At 39.2% G+C, this 17,791-nt stretch overlaps 1 protein-coding gene across 6 annotated transcripts in view; it reads left to right on the top strand.

Annotated features, from left to right (window-relative positions):
- GARNL3 (GTPase activating Rap/RanGAP domain like 3) overlaps positions 1 to 17,791 on the top strand; it is a 221,779-nt gene that overhangs the window by 196,091 nt on the left and 7,897 nt on the right. For 5 of the 6 annotated variants that reach the window (XM_037797335.1, XM_037797332.1, XM_037797331.1 and 2 more), the window contains one exon: positions 17,277 to 17,384. In XM_037797335.1, coding sequence (XP_037653263.1) covers positions 17,277 to 17,384 — 108 coding nt within the window. The remainder of the gene's footprint in view (positions 1 to 17,276; positions 17,385 to 17,791) is intronic. The other variant, XM_037797333.1, reaches the window with a different exon arrangement.

Below are 17,791 nucleotides of genomic sequence, written 5' to 3'. Positions count from 1 at the left end.
GATTTTAGGTGGGAGAGAAGTTAAGAATAGAAAGAGAGAACAGGTTTTTAGAATGAGAGAATTATTCTCAAAAGAAAAGGGAGAATGGAAACAAATGTGAGTGACATCGATTCTGTAACAGCTTTGGAGTTTATTGACTCAAGCCACGTTACGCTTTGGCTCCAGCAGGCAGGGGTGGGCCAGTGCCCTAAGCCAGATGTGGTTCCACTGGCCTCAACACCTCATGGAGCCCTTCCTCAGGAGTAATGTTTCCCCCAACTTTAATCATTTCCTGGCTCCAGGCTCTGGCTTCATCTCATGACAGGATCATCCAAGCCATCAGAAAGTAATCTCTGTATCCTTAGATCCCAGGTGGGTTAAGGCCTTAGAAATCCCACGGGTTCCCAAACCTACCCCAGTCTACACCAAACCATGCTAGTTCCTCCCATTTCATTGGCCAGGAATCTGACTTTGGTTCTCTGTCTTCCTCTTTTTCCCAGTTTCCTCAGGTCACTTCTGTAACTGTATCCCCCCACACAGTGCTTACTATGACCTATTTCATGTTCTCATCTTGGTCATAGACACCAGTACAATAAATGTCCTTTTCAACAAGGTGCTGTAGAATGATTTTGCTCCCCCCAAAGTTTGAAAAAATAATTTCTATCATTTAAGTTGATTCCTTTTTACTAAAATAAAATTTAAAGCTTTTCTAAACTCAGTTTTGTATAGAAGTTGTTTTATCTCAGATATGTTAAATATGAAAGTATTTTGTAATAGAGATTGCATCTTCCAGTTCTATGTTATTTGAGAAAAAAAAGTATATTCACAAGATAAGCTTCAGTGGAGGGAATATCAGTCAGTATGCTGATGCTGTTCTCATTTTCTTATAATTAATCTCTGCCTTAAAAACCAGAATCAGGCAGCGCACACCGCAGGGCAAGCCACCTTTAAGTGTTGCTGTGACATGGTGAGGCACTGGACACCCAGATGATTTGCACACCTACTCCACACACAACACTTGGCAACTTGGTGCTTTAACTGGCCAAAAAGCACCTGAATGTGTTTGCCTAGCATAGCACCTGCCTGGGCTGACTCGGTTCCTTCCTTGATAACCTGAGTCGATGCTGCAGAGGCAACTGGCCCACATTACCTGTCCCAGTGACGTACCATACCCATAGTCCATAAGCTGCAGGAGGCTCTGAACCCAGCTGCAAAGATCTGGCTGATGATGGAAACCTGGGAAAGCTTCTGGCCTCCTCTGCCAAGAAAGTCCTTTTACAGAAGATCGAATTTGAACCAGCCAGCAAGGGTTTCCCCTACCAGCTGGAGTCACTGAAGAGCAAATTTGTGTTGCTGAACCCCAAGACAGAGGGAGCCAGTGCCGAGGAAGCACAGATCCAGAGACAGGGCAGCGAGCATGGATATGAAAGCTGCAGTGATGGTGTCCCAGCCCCACAGAAAATGCTCTTCCCCATGGAGTGGCTGTCTTTGAAGTGGGATTGTATTTACCGGGTCGGAGCAGGACTCCACAACCTCGGCAACACCTGCTTCCTGAACTCGACCATCCAGTGTCTGACCTACACGCTGCCTCTGGCCAGCTACCTGCTGTCCAAGGAGCATGGCTGCCACTGTGAGTGGGGCTTAATGGTGTAGGGTAGGCTGGGCCCCCAAACCGGCCAGTGTCAAGGCACGCAGAGCCATGCACTCGTGGCACAGCTGTTCTCAGTCTGAGGCTAAGTTTGGGGTGAGGGTCACAAATGTAGTGACCCCCAAAGCCTAAATTTGATTGTGTCTGCTGCAAGACTGGGTTGTGAAACCAAATCGTTCAGGTAGAGTGATGGTCTCCAGGCTCCTTTGATAATAATTACCTAAAGAGTAAAAAATGTTTTCAAAAAATCCCTCCAAAATACAGAGTCTGCTACTTACAAACTTCATACACATATCACTGTACCAGCATTTTATCTACATTATAAAAGATACTTCAAAGTAGAAATTAAAAATGGGTGAAATAAATACGAAATTAGATATAACTTACCAAAACTGAGGAAAATAGAGTTTGGTCTATAACGATTAAGGAAATTGTGAAGTGGTGGTTAAAAATCTTCTCATAAAGAAAACACCAGGTTGAGATGATTTTACGGTGACTAGTATGGAACTTTAAGGAACAGGTCATTCTGACCCTTCTCATACTTTCTTGAAGATTAGAAAAAAGAGAATACTCCCTATCGCAGTCTGTGAGGTTTGTATAACTTAGATAACAAAAGTAAACAAGGACAATATGGGAAAGAAGCCTGTCTTATTCATGACTAGAGATATGAAAGTTCTTGAAGAAGTACTAGGAAACTGAATTCAAGTCTTAAACACTACGAGCAACTTGTGTTCATCCCAGGAATGCGAGTACATGTTAAGATTAGGAAATCCCTAGGTGTCCTTTACTGAGAGAGCACAGCACGGGAGTTGAGAAGCACGGACTCTAGAGCCAGGCTTTCTGGGGTCACACCCCAGCTCTGCCCCGCAGTAGCTATGAGTCCTGAACCTCGTTCTGCAACCTGTTCCTCACCTGTGAACTAGTAATACTGTCTTCTCATAGGATTGTCATGAGGCCAAAATGAATTATATAAAGAGCTTAAAGGAGGACTTGGCACACAGTAGGTACTATATAAGTGATTGTGAATTCTGCTACCTTAGTTAATTACTTTTATATTAACACATTAAAGGAGAAAGGTCACCTAAAAGTAGATGCTAAAAAGGGAAACCATGACAAAATACTCTTAGCAAGATAGCAATAGAAGGAAGTTTCCTTAACTTGGTAGAGGGTATCTATAAAGGAAACTACAAAAAGCATCATTCTAAATAGGGAAATATTGGAGACATCTTCCCTAGAATCAGGAGTGAGACAAGGATGGCCGCTGTCAGCCGTTCTGCTCACTTTAGTGCTCCCCTAGCCACAGCGGGGAGGTGCAGGAGAGAAAGGTGGGGTGACGCTGTCACTGTTGGCAAACGATATGCCTGTCTGCACAGAAAACCAAAAGAATAGTTAGATGAATTACCAGAAACTTGGCAAGGGGAATTTGGCAACATGATAGGTATAACATCAGTATACAAAAGTCAGTTGAAGTTCTCTACACCAACAATAAGCAACTATTTAAAAATGTGCTATTATAGAAAAATTACAGCAGCAACAAAAAGGATAAAGTACACAGACCTGAAATTAGTGAGGTATGCAAGACTTGTATGGGTAAATCTTTACTGAAAGATGTCAAATGATACCTACATAAATAGAGAGAGAGCATCTGTTCACAGAAGAAAGGCTCAATATCATAAAAATGTCAGTTCTTCCCAAATTAATGTGTAGGTTTAAAAAAAAAAAACCAACAGTTTTTAGTGGACCGTAACAAGTTGAATCTAAAATGTATATGGAAAAGAAACCAAAGGACCAAAAATAACCAAGACACTTCTAAAGAAGAAGAATGAGGAGGGACTTGCCCTGCCAACTATACAGGCTTCCTGAAAAGTCATAGAAATTAAGACATAATAGTATTGGGTCAAGGAGAGACAGACAGACCAATGGAATAGAATAGAGCCCAGAAACAGACCTGTATATACTTGGAAATATGATGTTACAGAGGAATTTTTTTGCTTGTATGAGTACCCACAGTTTTAAATAAATCTGAAAAAAAGTTTTTCTATATGGGAAAAAAATGAAACAAGACTCCCATTTCATAACATATACAAAAGTAAACTTCAAATGCATTAAAAGCTTAATATCAAAAGTAAAACTTAAAAGTAAGAACTTTTGTTCATCAAAAAAATACCTAAAGAAAATTAAAAGGCCAACTACAAACTGGGAGAAGCACCTGTGACACATAAAAACAACCAAGGAACGGTTTGGTATCAAGAATATATAAAGAACTGAAAAATCATCAAGGAAAAGACAGATACCTGACCTGACCTCAGAGAGGTGCTGTTGGAGCCAGCTTGGGTGCTGACTCACAGGTTTGTGAGTGATGCAGACCCAGGAGCCTGACAAGATGGAATGTGGTGGAGGGTGTAGATCCCCGAGCTTCCTTTTATACTGTTGGAAACAATTTGTTCTCCTCCACATCTATTACCTAGTGATCCTACTACCAAAAATCTCTTGTACACCTATATGCCAGGATAGCCCTGTGAAAATGTCTGTAATAAAAAATTTAGCAACCCAGCTGCCCATCAGCAGAATGGAGACGTGAGTTATGGCTGAGTTACGCAGTGGAATATTATACGGCAGTGAGAAGAATGAAGACCTCCACATGAATGAGTCTTAGTACCACAATGTTGAATGACTGCATGCAGCATGAATTCCTTTTACAAAGTTGAAAAACTAGCAAGACAAAATAATTTAGTATTTAGGGATTCATATATATGATAAAACCTAAAAAAAAAAAAGAAACCACACACACGCACACAAAAAAACAGCAATAAGAGGATGATCGAAAATCAGATAGGGCCAGACACTGGAAGGCGGAGGAGATGGGGTGGGAATGTGGGAGGAGCATGTTGTGATAAAGTTCTGGATTGCGTGTTCTGGTGTGCTCAAGGGTATGATATTATTTTTAAAAATGAATGAATGAAAGATGACCTTGAGTGGAAATGAGAATATTTTTAAATGTCTTTTGATTATAATGACTTCGTAGTAGCAGTGGTTAATATCTTAAGGCACAATGTACACTTACAAGATGCAGTTGATGGCTATAAATCCCTGTTAAAAATAGTCACCTTGCTAATTTCAAGGCTGTGTGGGGCAGACTTTTTGTAATATTTGACTAGATTGTTTATTTTTATCTCGTGATGTTGATGACAAGTTCTTACCAGTGGTAGGTTTGTTAGCTCTGCCATTTATTTGTTAAACTATGCTTCCACTATCTTCCATTCTTGGTTTCTCTGCAGGAATCTTTTTGAGCCATTTGTCAACTTTGTGAGGGTTAATATAATTAAAACTAGATAACTTATGTAAATTAACCTGACCTGGCTTCCGTAAGCCATGGTGCGTTACAATATATTGATAGCAAGCACAGTGTTAATAAACCTTAATTTATTAACTTTTTTAGAATTAAAAAAAAAATGCCAGAATCATTCCTTAACTACTTAAAAATGGAAGGCAGGCAGGCAGGCAGACAGGCAGGTAGGAGGAAGGGAAGGAAAAGAAAGGAAAACATGGCTGTGACCTCAGCATCTGGTAATCATTTACCTTTAATACAAATAATAAATGTCAGTGCTAAGGGTGAACTCTGTTTGCTGATAATATTTTAAAGAAAATCACACAAGGAAAACTGGAAAATCTCACATGATTACCACTCATTCTCAATGTGACTGTCTTTAACCTGTCTTGACTTCCAGATGATTTCTGATGAGAATACAAAGCGTACTTTATAAGACTGTTATGAGAATTGGTTTTTAACATCCATAGACTTTTTTACATGTAGAAAGGAGCTTTTCTTCAGAAAAATGTATTTTTAACTTAGAAATATTACCTGTCACCCTTGTTCTCCACTTTCTGGATGGGGGGAAAAATGAAAAGTGAAGGTCATGAGCTCTGAGCTCATTCTTAAAACTCTGCTCCTTACCCACATCCCCTCTCCCTCCAGTCTGTCCTTTTTTTTTTTTTTAAATGCAATTTTATTAAGATATATTCACACATCATACAATCCATCCAAAGTATACAATCAGTGGCTCACAGTATCATCATATAGTTGTGCATTCATCACCACAGTCAATCCTAGAACATTTTCACCACTTATCCCCCCAAAATAGTAAAATTTTAAAAATAAAATAAATAAAAATTAAAAAGAACACCCAAAACATACCATTCCCCTTATCCCCCTTATTATTTATATATATATTTTTGTCTTTATTTCATTACTCATCTGCCCATACACTGAATCCTGGTAGTGTCAGTCACAAGGTTTTCACAATCACACGGTCATAAGACAAAAGCTATATAGTTACACAGTCATCATCAAGAATCAAGGCTACTGCATTGCAGTTCAACAGTTTCAAGTATTTCTTTCTAGCTATTCTAATACACTAGAAACTAAAAAGGAATATTATATAATACGTAAGAATAATCTCCAGAATGACCTCTCAACTCTATTTGAAATCTCTTAGCCACTGAAACTTTATTTTGTTCCATTCCTTTTCCCCCTTTTGGTCAAGAAGGCTTTCTCAATCGCATGATGCCAGGTCAAGGCTCATCCCTGGGAGTCATGTCCCACATTGCCTGGGAGACTTACAGTCTGTCCTTTTTAACCACAGTGAACAGAGGACTTCTCTGGACCAGGCACACTTTACTTCTTAGAGTCACAATAGTGAAAGGCACTGTGGGGAACTGCAGTGAGCTCACAGGGAGAGCCAGGCATGGAAACAGGCACATCAAGTGTGAATGGACTTCACGGCTCTAGGGTTCAAGATACGTGGCATTGCTTCCTATTCTATATCAAGTTAAGTCTAATTCTGAGCCCCCATTCATGAGGTGCAGAAACCACCAAAATTAATTATTGGGAGGTAGAACTCTCTACTTCTCTGAACTACTGAATTAGAAATTGTAGGAGAGAGGTCTCTGAACTGCACTCTGGGTCACCTCCAAGCACCTCCTCCTCCACGCCCTTTTGGCCTATTTCTTTTTTCTTAATAATTCAATTTTATTGAGATATATTTACATACCATACAGTCATCCAAAGTGTACAATCAGTTGTTCACAGTACCATCATATAGTTGCATTCATCACCGCAATCAATTTTTGAACATTTTCATTACTCAAAAAAAAAAAATTAAATTAAAAAAGAATACCCAAAACATCCCACCTCCTCCATTCCCCCCTAATATTCATTTAATTTTTGTCCCCATTTTTCTACTCATCTGTCCATGCACTACATAAGCGGAGTGTGAGCCACAAGGTTTTCACAATCACACAGTCACACCATGTAAGCTACATGGTTATGCAGTCCTCTTCAACAATCAAGGCTACTGGATTGCAGGTCAACAGTTTCAGGTTATTTCCTTCTAGCTATTCCAATACACTAAAGACTAAAAAGGGATATCTATATAATGCATAAGAATAACCTCCATAATGACCTCTTGACTCCATTTCAAATCTCTCAGCCACTGAAACTTTATTTTGTTTCATTTCTCTTCCCCTTTTTGGTCAAGAAGGCTTTCTCAATCCCATGATGTCTGGACCAGGCTCAACCCTAGAGTCATGTCCCACGTTTTGAGGCCTGTTTCTAAGGTGAGCAGCTCCACACTCTAAGACAGGCTGATGTTGGTATCTGGCCTTCCTAGGCACATACACAGCCATCCCCCACCCATCCGGATGCTCTGTGCTCAGGGAGCCCATGTCTCCTCCAGCTTAAACCCCCTCAAACCCACCAGAAGTTTGCTCTCCTCTGGTGGGAGCTGCATTGGGACCGGGGTGTGGTGAGGAGCCATGTGTAAAGGATCTGGACCTTGAGAAACTCCTTCCTGAGTGGCGGTAGAGGAAGAACATTCATTCATTCATTCATTCATTCATTCAGCAAATATTTACTGAGTACCTACTGTGCCCTGGAGATTCAGCAGTGAATAAAATAAACCAAATCCCTGCCCTCATGGTGTTTACATTTCAAAGGAGCAGATAGACAATAAGATTAATGAGAAAAATATATAGTATGTTAAATGGTGGTGATTGCTAAAAGGAAAATAAAGCAGGGAAGAGGGATGGAGATTCATGAGAGTGGGAAGTGCAGATTGCCATTTAAATCTGAGGAAAAGGGTCTCACGGGGAAGATGAGACCTGAGAAAAGACTTCAAGGAAGTGAAGGAGCAAGACATGCAGATGTCTAGGAACAGGTATTCCAGGCGGAGAGACCAGTAAATGTGAAGACTTCTAGGAGGGAACATTCTGATATGTTCAAAGTGACCCCAGAATGACCAGGTGTGGCCACTATAGAGTGATGGTGTGAGTGGTTGAGAATGAGATCAGAGAAGACCAGATCCACATCGGTCTTGGTAAATGGAAGGCCTCTGGATTTTACTCTGATATGCAAATGAAGGACTTTGAGCAAAGGGGTGACATGAACAGACAAATGTTTAGAATCACTCTGGCCATTGCGAGGAGAATAAACTGAAGGGGCAAGGGGCAAGGAGACCAGTTAGGAGGCCACTGCACTAATCTAGTGAGAGATGACAGGGGCTTGGACTAGAGTGATGGCAGTGGAGGTGCTAAGAAGTGATCAGATTCTAGATATATTTTAAAGATAAGATCCAAAATAATTTGCTGAATTTTCAAGCAGGGGGTGGGAAAGACAGAAGAGGAAAAGAAAACTCCATGATTTTCAGCATAACTGGAAGACTGGAAAATACCATTTACTGAGATAAGGGAACCTTTGGGAAGTGCAAATTTGGGTGAAAAGATCAAGAGTTCCTTTTGGACATGTCCATGGAGATACTGAGTGATCAATTGGATATTAAAGTCTGGAGCTCATGAGAAAGGTCTGGCTGGAGATATTCATTTTGGAGTCATTAGAGACTAAAGAGCAAGTGAGTAGAGAGACAGGAGGAACTAGCAAAGGAGACTGGAGGAGTGGCCAGAAAGACAGAAGGAAAATCGGGAGGGTGTGAGGTCCTGAAAGCCAGTGTCTAATGATGAGGGAGGGATCAATTCTGTCCTGTGCCTCAAATAGATCATCTGAAAATTGATCCTTGTATTTAGCAAGGTGGGGGTTATTAGGAAACCTTGATAAGAGCAGTGCCTTTGGAGAAGTGGTAGGAGCAAAAGCCTGATTGCATAGGTCAGGAGAGGATGGGGGAATAGAAATTAGAAGCAGGAAGTACTGACAACTTTTTCAAAGCATTTTGCTTTAAGGGAAAAAAAAGAAAGGAAGGGGATAATAGCCAGAGGGGGAAAAGAGGTCAAAAGGATTTTGCTTTTTTTTAAAAGGTGAATAAGCAGCATGTTTGTAAAAGTGTCAGGAAAGACCCAATAGAAAGGGAAAACTACTGGTATAGGAGAGAGGGGAGAATTTTAGTGCCATATCCTTGAGTATGTGAAAGAGAAAAGAGGAAGGATTAGCTGTCCCTAAAAGTGGGACAGGTAACAGGCCAAGAGGCAGAGTGTGGACACAGAGGTGAGGGGTAGAAGCAAATCACATATTTGTTAAAAAAATTGATTACAAAATATATAAAGAACCTTTGAATTTTAATTATCAGAAAATAAAAATCCATTTAAAAAGGGCAAAACGCATGATCACCCAACATTTCACCAAAAAAGATGATGGATGGTAAATAAGCACATGAAAAGATGTTCAACATCATTAGCCATGGCATTAGAACAATGTAAATTAAAACCACAGTGAGATACCACCACCTATTAAATGGCTAAAATTAAAACAACTGACCATAGCAAGTGTTGGTAAGGATGTAAAGGAACTGTCACTCTCATGTGCTGTTGGCAGGAATGTAAAATGGGGCAATCACTTTGGAAAACAGTTTGGGAGTTCCTCAAAAATTTAAATATACACATTCCACATGACCCAGCCATTCCACTCCTTGGTATACACCCAAGAGAAATGAAAGCATAAATCCCCACAAGGACTTGTACTTGAATGTTCACAACAGCAATATTTGTATTAACTCCAAATTGGAAACAACCCAGTGTCCATTGTGGTGGTTTTTAAATATGTCCACAAATTCTTTGATACTTCTCCCTTTGTGATGGTTGGATCTGTATGTGCCCCTAGAAAACCTATTCTTAAACTTAATCCATTCTGGTGGGTGTGAACCCATTAATTATAAGTAGGACCTTTTGATGAGGTTACATCAGTTAAGGTGTGGCCCACCTCAATCAAGATGGGGTCTTAATCCTATGACTAGAGTCCTTTGTAAGTGGAATGAAATTTAGACAGAGAGAATGCCACTGGAAGCAAGAAGCTAAAGGTCAAGGGAAACTGGAAGAGAAGGAAGAGGCAAGAGAGGCCACCATGTGCATTGCCATACGACAGAGGAGCCCAGGACCAAGGATCACCGGCAGCCAGTCCCAGAACACCAATCTTTGGGAAGAAAGCATCACCCTGGTGATCCCTTGATTTAGACTTTTTTCCTAGCCTCAAAACCATGAGCTAATAAATTCCCATTGTTTATGCTAACTCATTGCATGGTATTTGCTTGAGCAGACAAGAAAACTTAAAGACCCTCAAGACATGAGGCCTCCTTCCTCTCCTTTTGAATATGGGCTGGACTTAGCGACTTGCTTCAATTAGATAGAATTGGCAGAAGTGGCATTATGCTACTTCTGAGATAAGGTCAGTCAAAGGCAATGTGACTCACTCCCTCCTTGCTCTCTCTTGTGTTACTCACTCCGGGACAGCCAGCTTCTGTGTCCTGAAGATATTCAAGTAGCCCCTGGAAGAACCAAAGCCTTCTATCAAGAGCCAGGTGGGTGATCCTTCTTGGAAGCACACTTGAGTCTAGGCCCAGTCAAGCCTTCAGATGACATTTTGACTACAACCTCATGAATGATCTTAAACCGAAACCACCCAGCTAAGCCACTTCTGAATTCCTGACACACACAAAAAAACTTCAGGATAATAAATGTTTGTTGTTTAAGACTGCTAAGTTTGGGGATTACTTATTACACAGCAGTAAATAATGAATACATCCATCTATAGGTGAATGAATAAACAAATTCTCATATCTATGCAATAAAAACAATGAATATTGATACATAAAACAGGATGAATTCAAAATAAGTATGCTGTGTGAAAGAAAATAGACAAAAAGTATATACTATGATTCCATTCATGTAAAAATTTAGAAAATTTGACAGGGAATGGTTACAAGGGAGCACAAAGAAACTTGGGGACAACAGATATGTTCATTCAATATCTTGACAGATGTTTCATGTGTTCATACATATGTCAAAACTTAACATACTAAACACTTTTAATATGTACAATCTATTGTATGTCAACTAGACCTCACTCAATAGGCTGTTTTTTAAAAAAACTTAGGAAAAAAAATGGAAAAATATTACTCATAATTCCACTGCATGGAGCCATATTAACATTTTAGTGTGTTTCCTTCCAGTCTTATGTTTATGTTTTCACATAGTTATAATCATTGTGTTTGTCCATATGTGTGTAATAACAATATGTGTATAGTTACATGTGTGTATATATAAAATTTTATATTCTATCTTTTTCAGTCAACTTACTCCCTAAGAATAAGAAAGGAATATTATTATACCCAATGGAGGACACTGGGTATAATTTGCTGCTATTACTGTGTTTCATCTAGTCTAAGACACACTTTTTTCACATTTAACATCTCTGAATTTGGAATGCAAATTACAATTATAGTAGACAACTTTTTTCATTTTCAATTGTACACTAGAAATGGTCTATCTTATTGCTTTTCCCAAAAATGGTGTACCTTATTTTCAGTGACATCTTGGAATCAATACAATATGGTACTTTCCAAAATCTGGGTAAAAAGAACAATTTTCTAATTAAAAGTAAATTCCTGGGGGAGGAAGAAGATGGTGGCGTAGAGAGGAGTGGAAGTTAGTTAGTCCCCCTGGAAAACTAATAAACAACCAGGAACAACTAGTAAATAATATGGAATAACTGCTGGGGGACAACCGTGACTGTCCACACATCATATGTCAACCTAGATTGGAAGGAATGCCTGAGATTGCAGCATAAAATCTGTAACTAAAAACTGCAGACCCAAGCTGGGAGCCCCCTCCTCCCACGGCAGCCCGAACTGCAAAACTTCACTGTGGTAAAAAGCAGCACTCTCTGAACAAGGGAATATACCTCAGTCTAGCTTCAACTGGAGTTTTAATTAACAAATGTGGACTGCTCAATAGAAGCTACAGATCCCCAACAAGCAGACAGAGGTTTTTAGTAACAACTGACCTTAAGGAAACAGAAGTCTTCTCTGTCCTGAGAAGGACAGTCCAGAGGACCAGGTGCTATCTCTGGCCAATGGGAGAAATTGGGGGGGGGGGGAGGCATGGACTGGCCCTGAAAGGGGGCTTTCTGTCCCTTTTTCTCTCTCTCAACCTGAACGGCTCAGTGGAGAAACTTAAGCCATTTTCAATTCGCAGTGCTCTGACCCAGACATGGGTGGAGATAGCAGAGTCAGAGAGACAAAGAACCTATTTAAATGCAGATGATAACTCCCTAGGGGGTGTATCTTCCCTAAGAGGAAGGAGGTGGTGCCTAGCCCTGCTACCGGCCTTCCATTCAGAACCAGACCCCAGAGCCTGGGGTAAAACAGCCAAAACAGAAACTAAGAGGGCCACACCTCCTTACACCAGTCAGGAGCAACAGGCTGACAGGCACCACCTGCTGGGCAGGTTAGGAAAAGCACAATGGCTTGGGGCCTCACAGGGTATGTCAATCTTCTAAGACACACCCTCAGAGAAACCTGATACTGAATATTGCCTCCTTCTGAGACCTGAGACATTCTGGTCTGGGAAAACCTGATTGGGATAACCAAGGAAACCTACAACCTACACTAAGAAAACTACAACCTACAGTAAGAAAAACGAAGTTATGACCCAGTCAAAGGAACAAACTTACACTTCAACTGAGATACAGGAATTTAAACAACTAATGCTAAATCAATTCAAAAAGTTCAGGGAAGATATGGCAAAACAGATGAAGCGTGTAATGAAAACACTGGGCGAACATGAGGTAGAAATCAAAAGTTCGAAAAAACAACTGGCAGAATCTATGGAAGTGAAAGGCACAACACAAGAGATAGAAAACACAATGGACACATACAACAGCAGATCTCAAGAGACAGAAGAAAACACTCAAGAACTGGAGAACAAGACACCTGAAATCCTACACACAAAAGAACAAATAGGGAAAAGAATGGAAAAATATGAGCAACATCTCAGGGAACTGAACGACAACATGATATCCCAGAAGGAGCAGAGAAGGGAAAAGGGGCAGAAGCAATAATAGAGGAAATAATCAATGAAAATTTCCCATCTCTTATGAAAGACATAAAATTACAGATCCAAGAAGCGCAGCATACACCAAACAGAATAGATCTGAATAGGCCTACCCCAAGACGCTTAATAATCACATTATCCAACGTCAAAGACAAAGAGAGAATCCTTGAAGTAGCAAGAGAAAAGCGATCTATCACATATAAAGGAAGCTTGATAAGACTATGTGTGCATTTATCAATAGAAACCGTGGAGACAAGAAGGAAGTGGGGTGATATATTTAAGATACTGAAAGAGAGAAACCACCAACCAAGAATCCTATATCCAGCAAAACTGTCCTTCGAATATGAGGGAGAGTTTCAAATATTTTCTGACAAACAGACAATGAGAGAGTTTGTGAACAAGATACCTGCTCTACAGGACATACTAAAGGGAGCACTACAGACAGATAGGAAAAGATAGGGATGAGAAGTTTGGAACACAGTTTTGGGCGATGGTACACAGCAATGTAAGTACACTGAACAAAGATGACAGTGAGTATCGTTGAAAGAGGAAGGTTAGGAGTATGTGGGACACTGGAATAAAAGAGGAAAGATAAAGACTGGGACTGTATAACTCAGTGAAACCTAGAGTGCTCAACAATTGTGATAAAATGTACAAATATGTTTTTACATGAGGGAGAACAAATGAATGTCAACCTTGCAAAGTGTTAAAAATAGGGTGGTATTGGGGGAAAAATACAATCAATGCAAACTAGAGACTATAATTAACAGGAAATAAAAAGTAAATTCCTGAAGTTATCCCAAGAAATGGAAGAATACCTGATTGGGCCAGTAAGTATGGAAGACATTGAAAAGTTGTCAAGGAATTAGCCTCCACAAAAGATTCCCAATGCTAAAGGATTTTTGAATATGTATAATCCAGTCTTACTAAAGGATCTAAGAGAAAGTTTGAACAAATAGAGAATCATACTATGTTCCCGAATAGGAAGACTTAATCCTGTAAGGGTGTATATTTTTCCCAAACTGAAATAAATTTAATGCCATTCCAGTCAGAATCCCAATTCTTTTCATTTTGCCTTGCACATAGTAGGCACTCAAATATTTGCTGAGTGATTTGATGACTGATCTGCTAGAAATTTTTGAAAAAGATTTATGATAGGTGATCCTGCTACAAGATACTATTTTACAAATCTGCAACAGCTAAAAATAGTATGATAGTGGTACAATAGATAGACAGCTCAATGCAACAGAATAAAGTCCAGAAACAGAATGCATATGATGAAAATGGCATTTCAAATCTGTGGAGAAATAATGGATTAAAAAAATAATAATGTTGGGGTAATTAGATAAACCTTTGGAAAAAGTAAATTATGCCTCTATGAGTTCTAAATTGATTAAAAGAAAAAAGACGAAAAGGAAAAGCCTGGAACTAGTAAAAGAAAATATGGGCAACTATATCTCAAATCTTAGCAGTGGAGAGGGCCTTTCTAGAGATGACATCAAAACTGAAACAGTACAAGAAGCTTGGAAGATTTGATTACAGAAAAAGTTTTAAGTCTTTATGCCAAAAAAAAAAAAACCATAAACAAAATTAAAAGAGAAGTAAAAAGTGAGAAAAATAACTGTAATGTTTCCAAAACAGTTAACATCATTAATATAAAAAAAGAAATCTTGCATATCAGTAACATAAAGGCTAAGCATCCATAAAAAGAGCAAAGGATATGCGCAGATGATTCACAAAAGAAGAAATGCAACTGCCTAATAAGCATGAAAAAAAATCTACTCCTCACTGAGAATCTTAAAATGCAAATTCCCCTAGGCAGTGATTTGGTCTCAGACTGATGGTCACAGACCTTCTATACTGCTAGAGGTGGTCTAGTTGGTATAACTTCTCTGGGGAAGAATTTGGCAGGATGGGTCAACATTTTAAAGTGATCCAGTCAACCTCACTGCACATTTATTTTAAGAAATAATCAGCAAAATGTGAAAGATGAGTGTTTGATTCTGTTACAGCATCATTTATAAGGAGGAAATCTTTGGAAACAAACTGAGAGGAAACAGTAGAGGATTGATAAATACATTTCATTACATTCAAATACTGAGATGTCATACAGTAATTTAAACACTTGTGTTCTTAAAAAATACTTAAGGACATAATAAAAAGTATACTATAAAGTGAAGAAAAGCAAATATTTTTAAAAAATTCAATCCCATTTTCTTTAGAACGTTTTATTTTTTATGAATTATCAGTGGAAATACTTGGAGGAGAAATGGCAAAATTTTACCATTGGTTATCTCCAGAAGGAAGGAGTGCAGATGATTTTTATTTTTTTCTTTGTGTTTTTCTTTGTTTCTCAAATTTTCTACAGCAACAGAACACGGAAAAAAATAATAAAGCTCATAAATATGAGAACAAAATGATTATTCGATAGTAAATAACATTTGGAATAAAATAAAATTGTATGGCTCACCACATGACCCAGTAATTCCATTCTCAGGTGTCTGCTCAAGAAAAATGAAACCATACATCCAAACAAAGACTCGAAGACAAATGTTCATAGCAGCTTTATTCACAATAGCAAAAAGTGGAAACAACCCAACTATCCATTAACTGGTGTATTAGTTAGAGTGCACTAGGGAAACAGAATGAACAAGAGATATCTAAATAAAAGATTTTATAAAAGTGTGTCACGCAACTGTGGGGATGCATGAGTCCAAATTCCGTAGGGCAGGCAGCAAACTGGTAACTCCAATAAAGGTGTTCAATGAACCCCTCAGCCAGCGAACTGGTGACTCCGATGAACTCCTCGGGAAATGCTTTGCTGGCTAGCCAAAGAAGAAGTGAAGGTCCTCTCTGTGTCGCTTAAAAGTCTTCAACTGATTGGATTAAATCCAGCTGATCAGATTCTCTTATTGTGGAAGACATGCCCTTCATTGATGTGATCAGTCACAGCTGCAGCCAACGATGGATGATTTAATAAACCAGCCTTCTGGTTTATTAACCAGCTACAAGTGACCTTGCAGTAACAGGCCAGTGCTTGCTTGACCAGAAACCTAGACACCATCACCTGGCCAAGTTGACACATGACCCTAACCATCACAACTGGTAAATAGAAAACGAAATGTGGTATATGCACACACTGGAATATTATTTGGCAATAAAAACAAAAGAAGCAGTGATGTGGATGAACCTCAAAACCATTCTACTCAGTGAAAGAAGCCAGACACAAAAGACCACATAATGTATGATTCCATTTATTTCAAATGTCCAAAAAAGGCAAATATATAGAGAAAGTAGATTCTTGGTTGCCTAGGGATAGGAATGGAGAATGACTATAAATGGGCATGAGGTTTCTTTTTACGATGGTGAAAATGTTCTAAGATTAGATTGTGGCAAAGTTGTACAATTCTTTAAATAAACTAAAATTCATTGAATTGTACACTTAAAAGGGAGAATTTTATGGTATATAAATTATATCAATAAAGCTGTTTTTTCTTTTTTTTTTCATTTATTAATAAGCTGCTTAAAACTAATTTTAAAAAATAAAATTGTATGGCTAAAAACCTGAAACACTTCTGGAATAAAAGGAACCTTTGGCTTCTACATGGACTTGCTCACTCTAAAAGATCTGAGCCACGTGGACTTGTTTATACCTTGGAGCAAGCCAGAAACAGGATAACTGAATTAACCTGGCCTTAAGCTAATGCTGGTTCAAGTTCACCAGGGTGATACAGCATACGGCTTCCAGTTTTCACAATAGAATGTTGGGGAAGTATACGGCTCTCACCACACTTATCCTGAGTGACGCTCAGAGTGTGATCATTGTTGCAGGAGGGCTTCCTCCACCCAAGGGCTGCCAAGTGCCCCTTCATGATCTTTCACAAGTGTGAGAGACAGTATCTCCAGGATACTGCACACAGGCTCCTGAATCAAGCAGATCTGTGTTCAAATCCTGCCTCCCCCACATAGTACTTCCAGGACTTTGGACAAGTTACTTCACCTCTCCTGGCCTCTATTTTCTCAAGTGTAATAATAGCATCAACTTCATAAGATTGTACAGATTTAATGGGATAATGTTTTGAAAGCACATAGTAAATTCTCCAAAAATTTCCTATTATTACCTGTGGTAATAATATTCTTGTTCAGAATGCCTCCTGAGTCCTAAGAATCTAGCAACGGGGAAATTTTCCTACTGGCTATTTATAAAGACCTACCAGATAGGATGCTGTTCTTGTTGCTGCTTTTCATTATCTAATTACAGTGATCTAAGTGTTGTCGCTAACAAAAATGAGTTGCTATTGCTGTTATTTCATTGCAGACAGCTGTATCTATAAAAAGGTTTGCCCATTTAATGGTGGCTCTTTTTTGGTTCAACCCTCTGCGTCAGATTTCCAGTTCTGTTGGAACCAAGCTCCTTATGCCATCGGTAAGAAAAACCTTTATCTCACAACCTCCCATTTCATTGATACATCTGAACTGGTCAATCCCGTGTGAGCAAACTCACTGGCTTATGCTATATCGCCATGAACTATTTGAGGATCATTAGTACTCAAAATATTCATTCATTCATTCATTCATTTGCTCTTTGAGGTCTCCTTGGTTGTCTTTCACTTGTTCCTCTTTCTCAGGCCTGAGCATGTGTGCATTTGAGCACACTTAAATGTCCTTTCTCAGTACATGGATGTCTTTTGGTACCTCAACTCATTTTTCTGGGCCCTGTTTTCCTTTTTCTAAAGTTCAAGAGCTATACATTTGTTCCTTAAAGTCACCAGCCTTAAAACAGTGACTGACTTGGGGGGAAGCACAGTGCATTCAGAGCCATTCTTATATATG

This window comes from Choloepus didactylus, chromosome 10 (genome assembly GCF_015220235.1).
Source record: "Choloepus didactylus isolate mChoDid1 chromosome 10, mChoDid1.pri, whole genome shotgun sequence".
Classification (NCBI taxonomy): Eukaryota; Metazoa; Chordata; class Mammalia; order Pilosa; family Megalonychidae; genus Choloepus; species Choloepus didactylus.
Note: the sequence above shows the minus strand (reverse complement) of the source record. Positions and strands in the feature narration are given on the sequence as shown.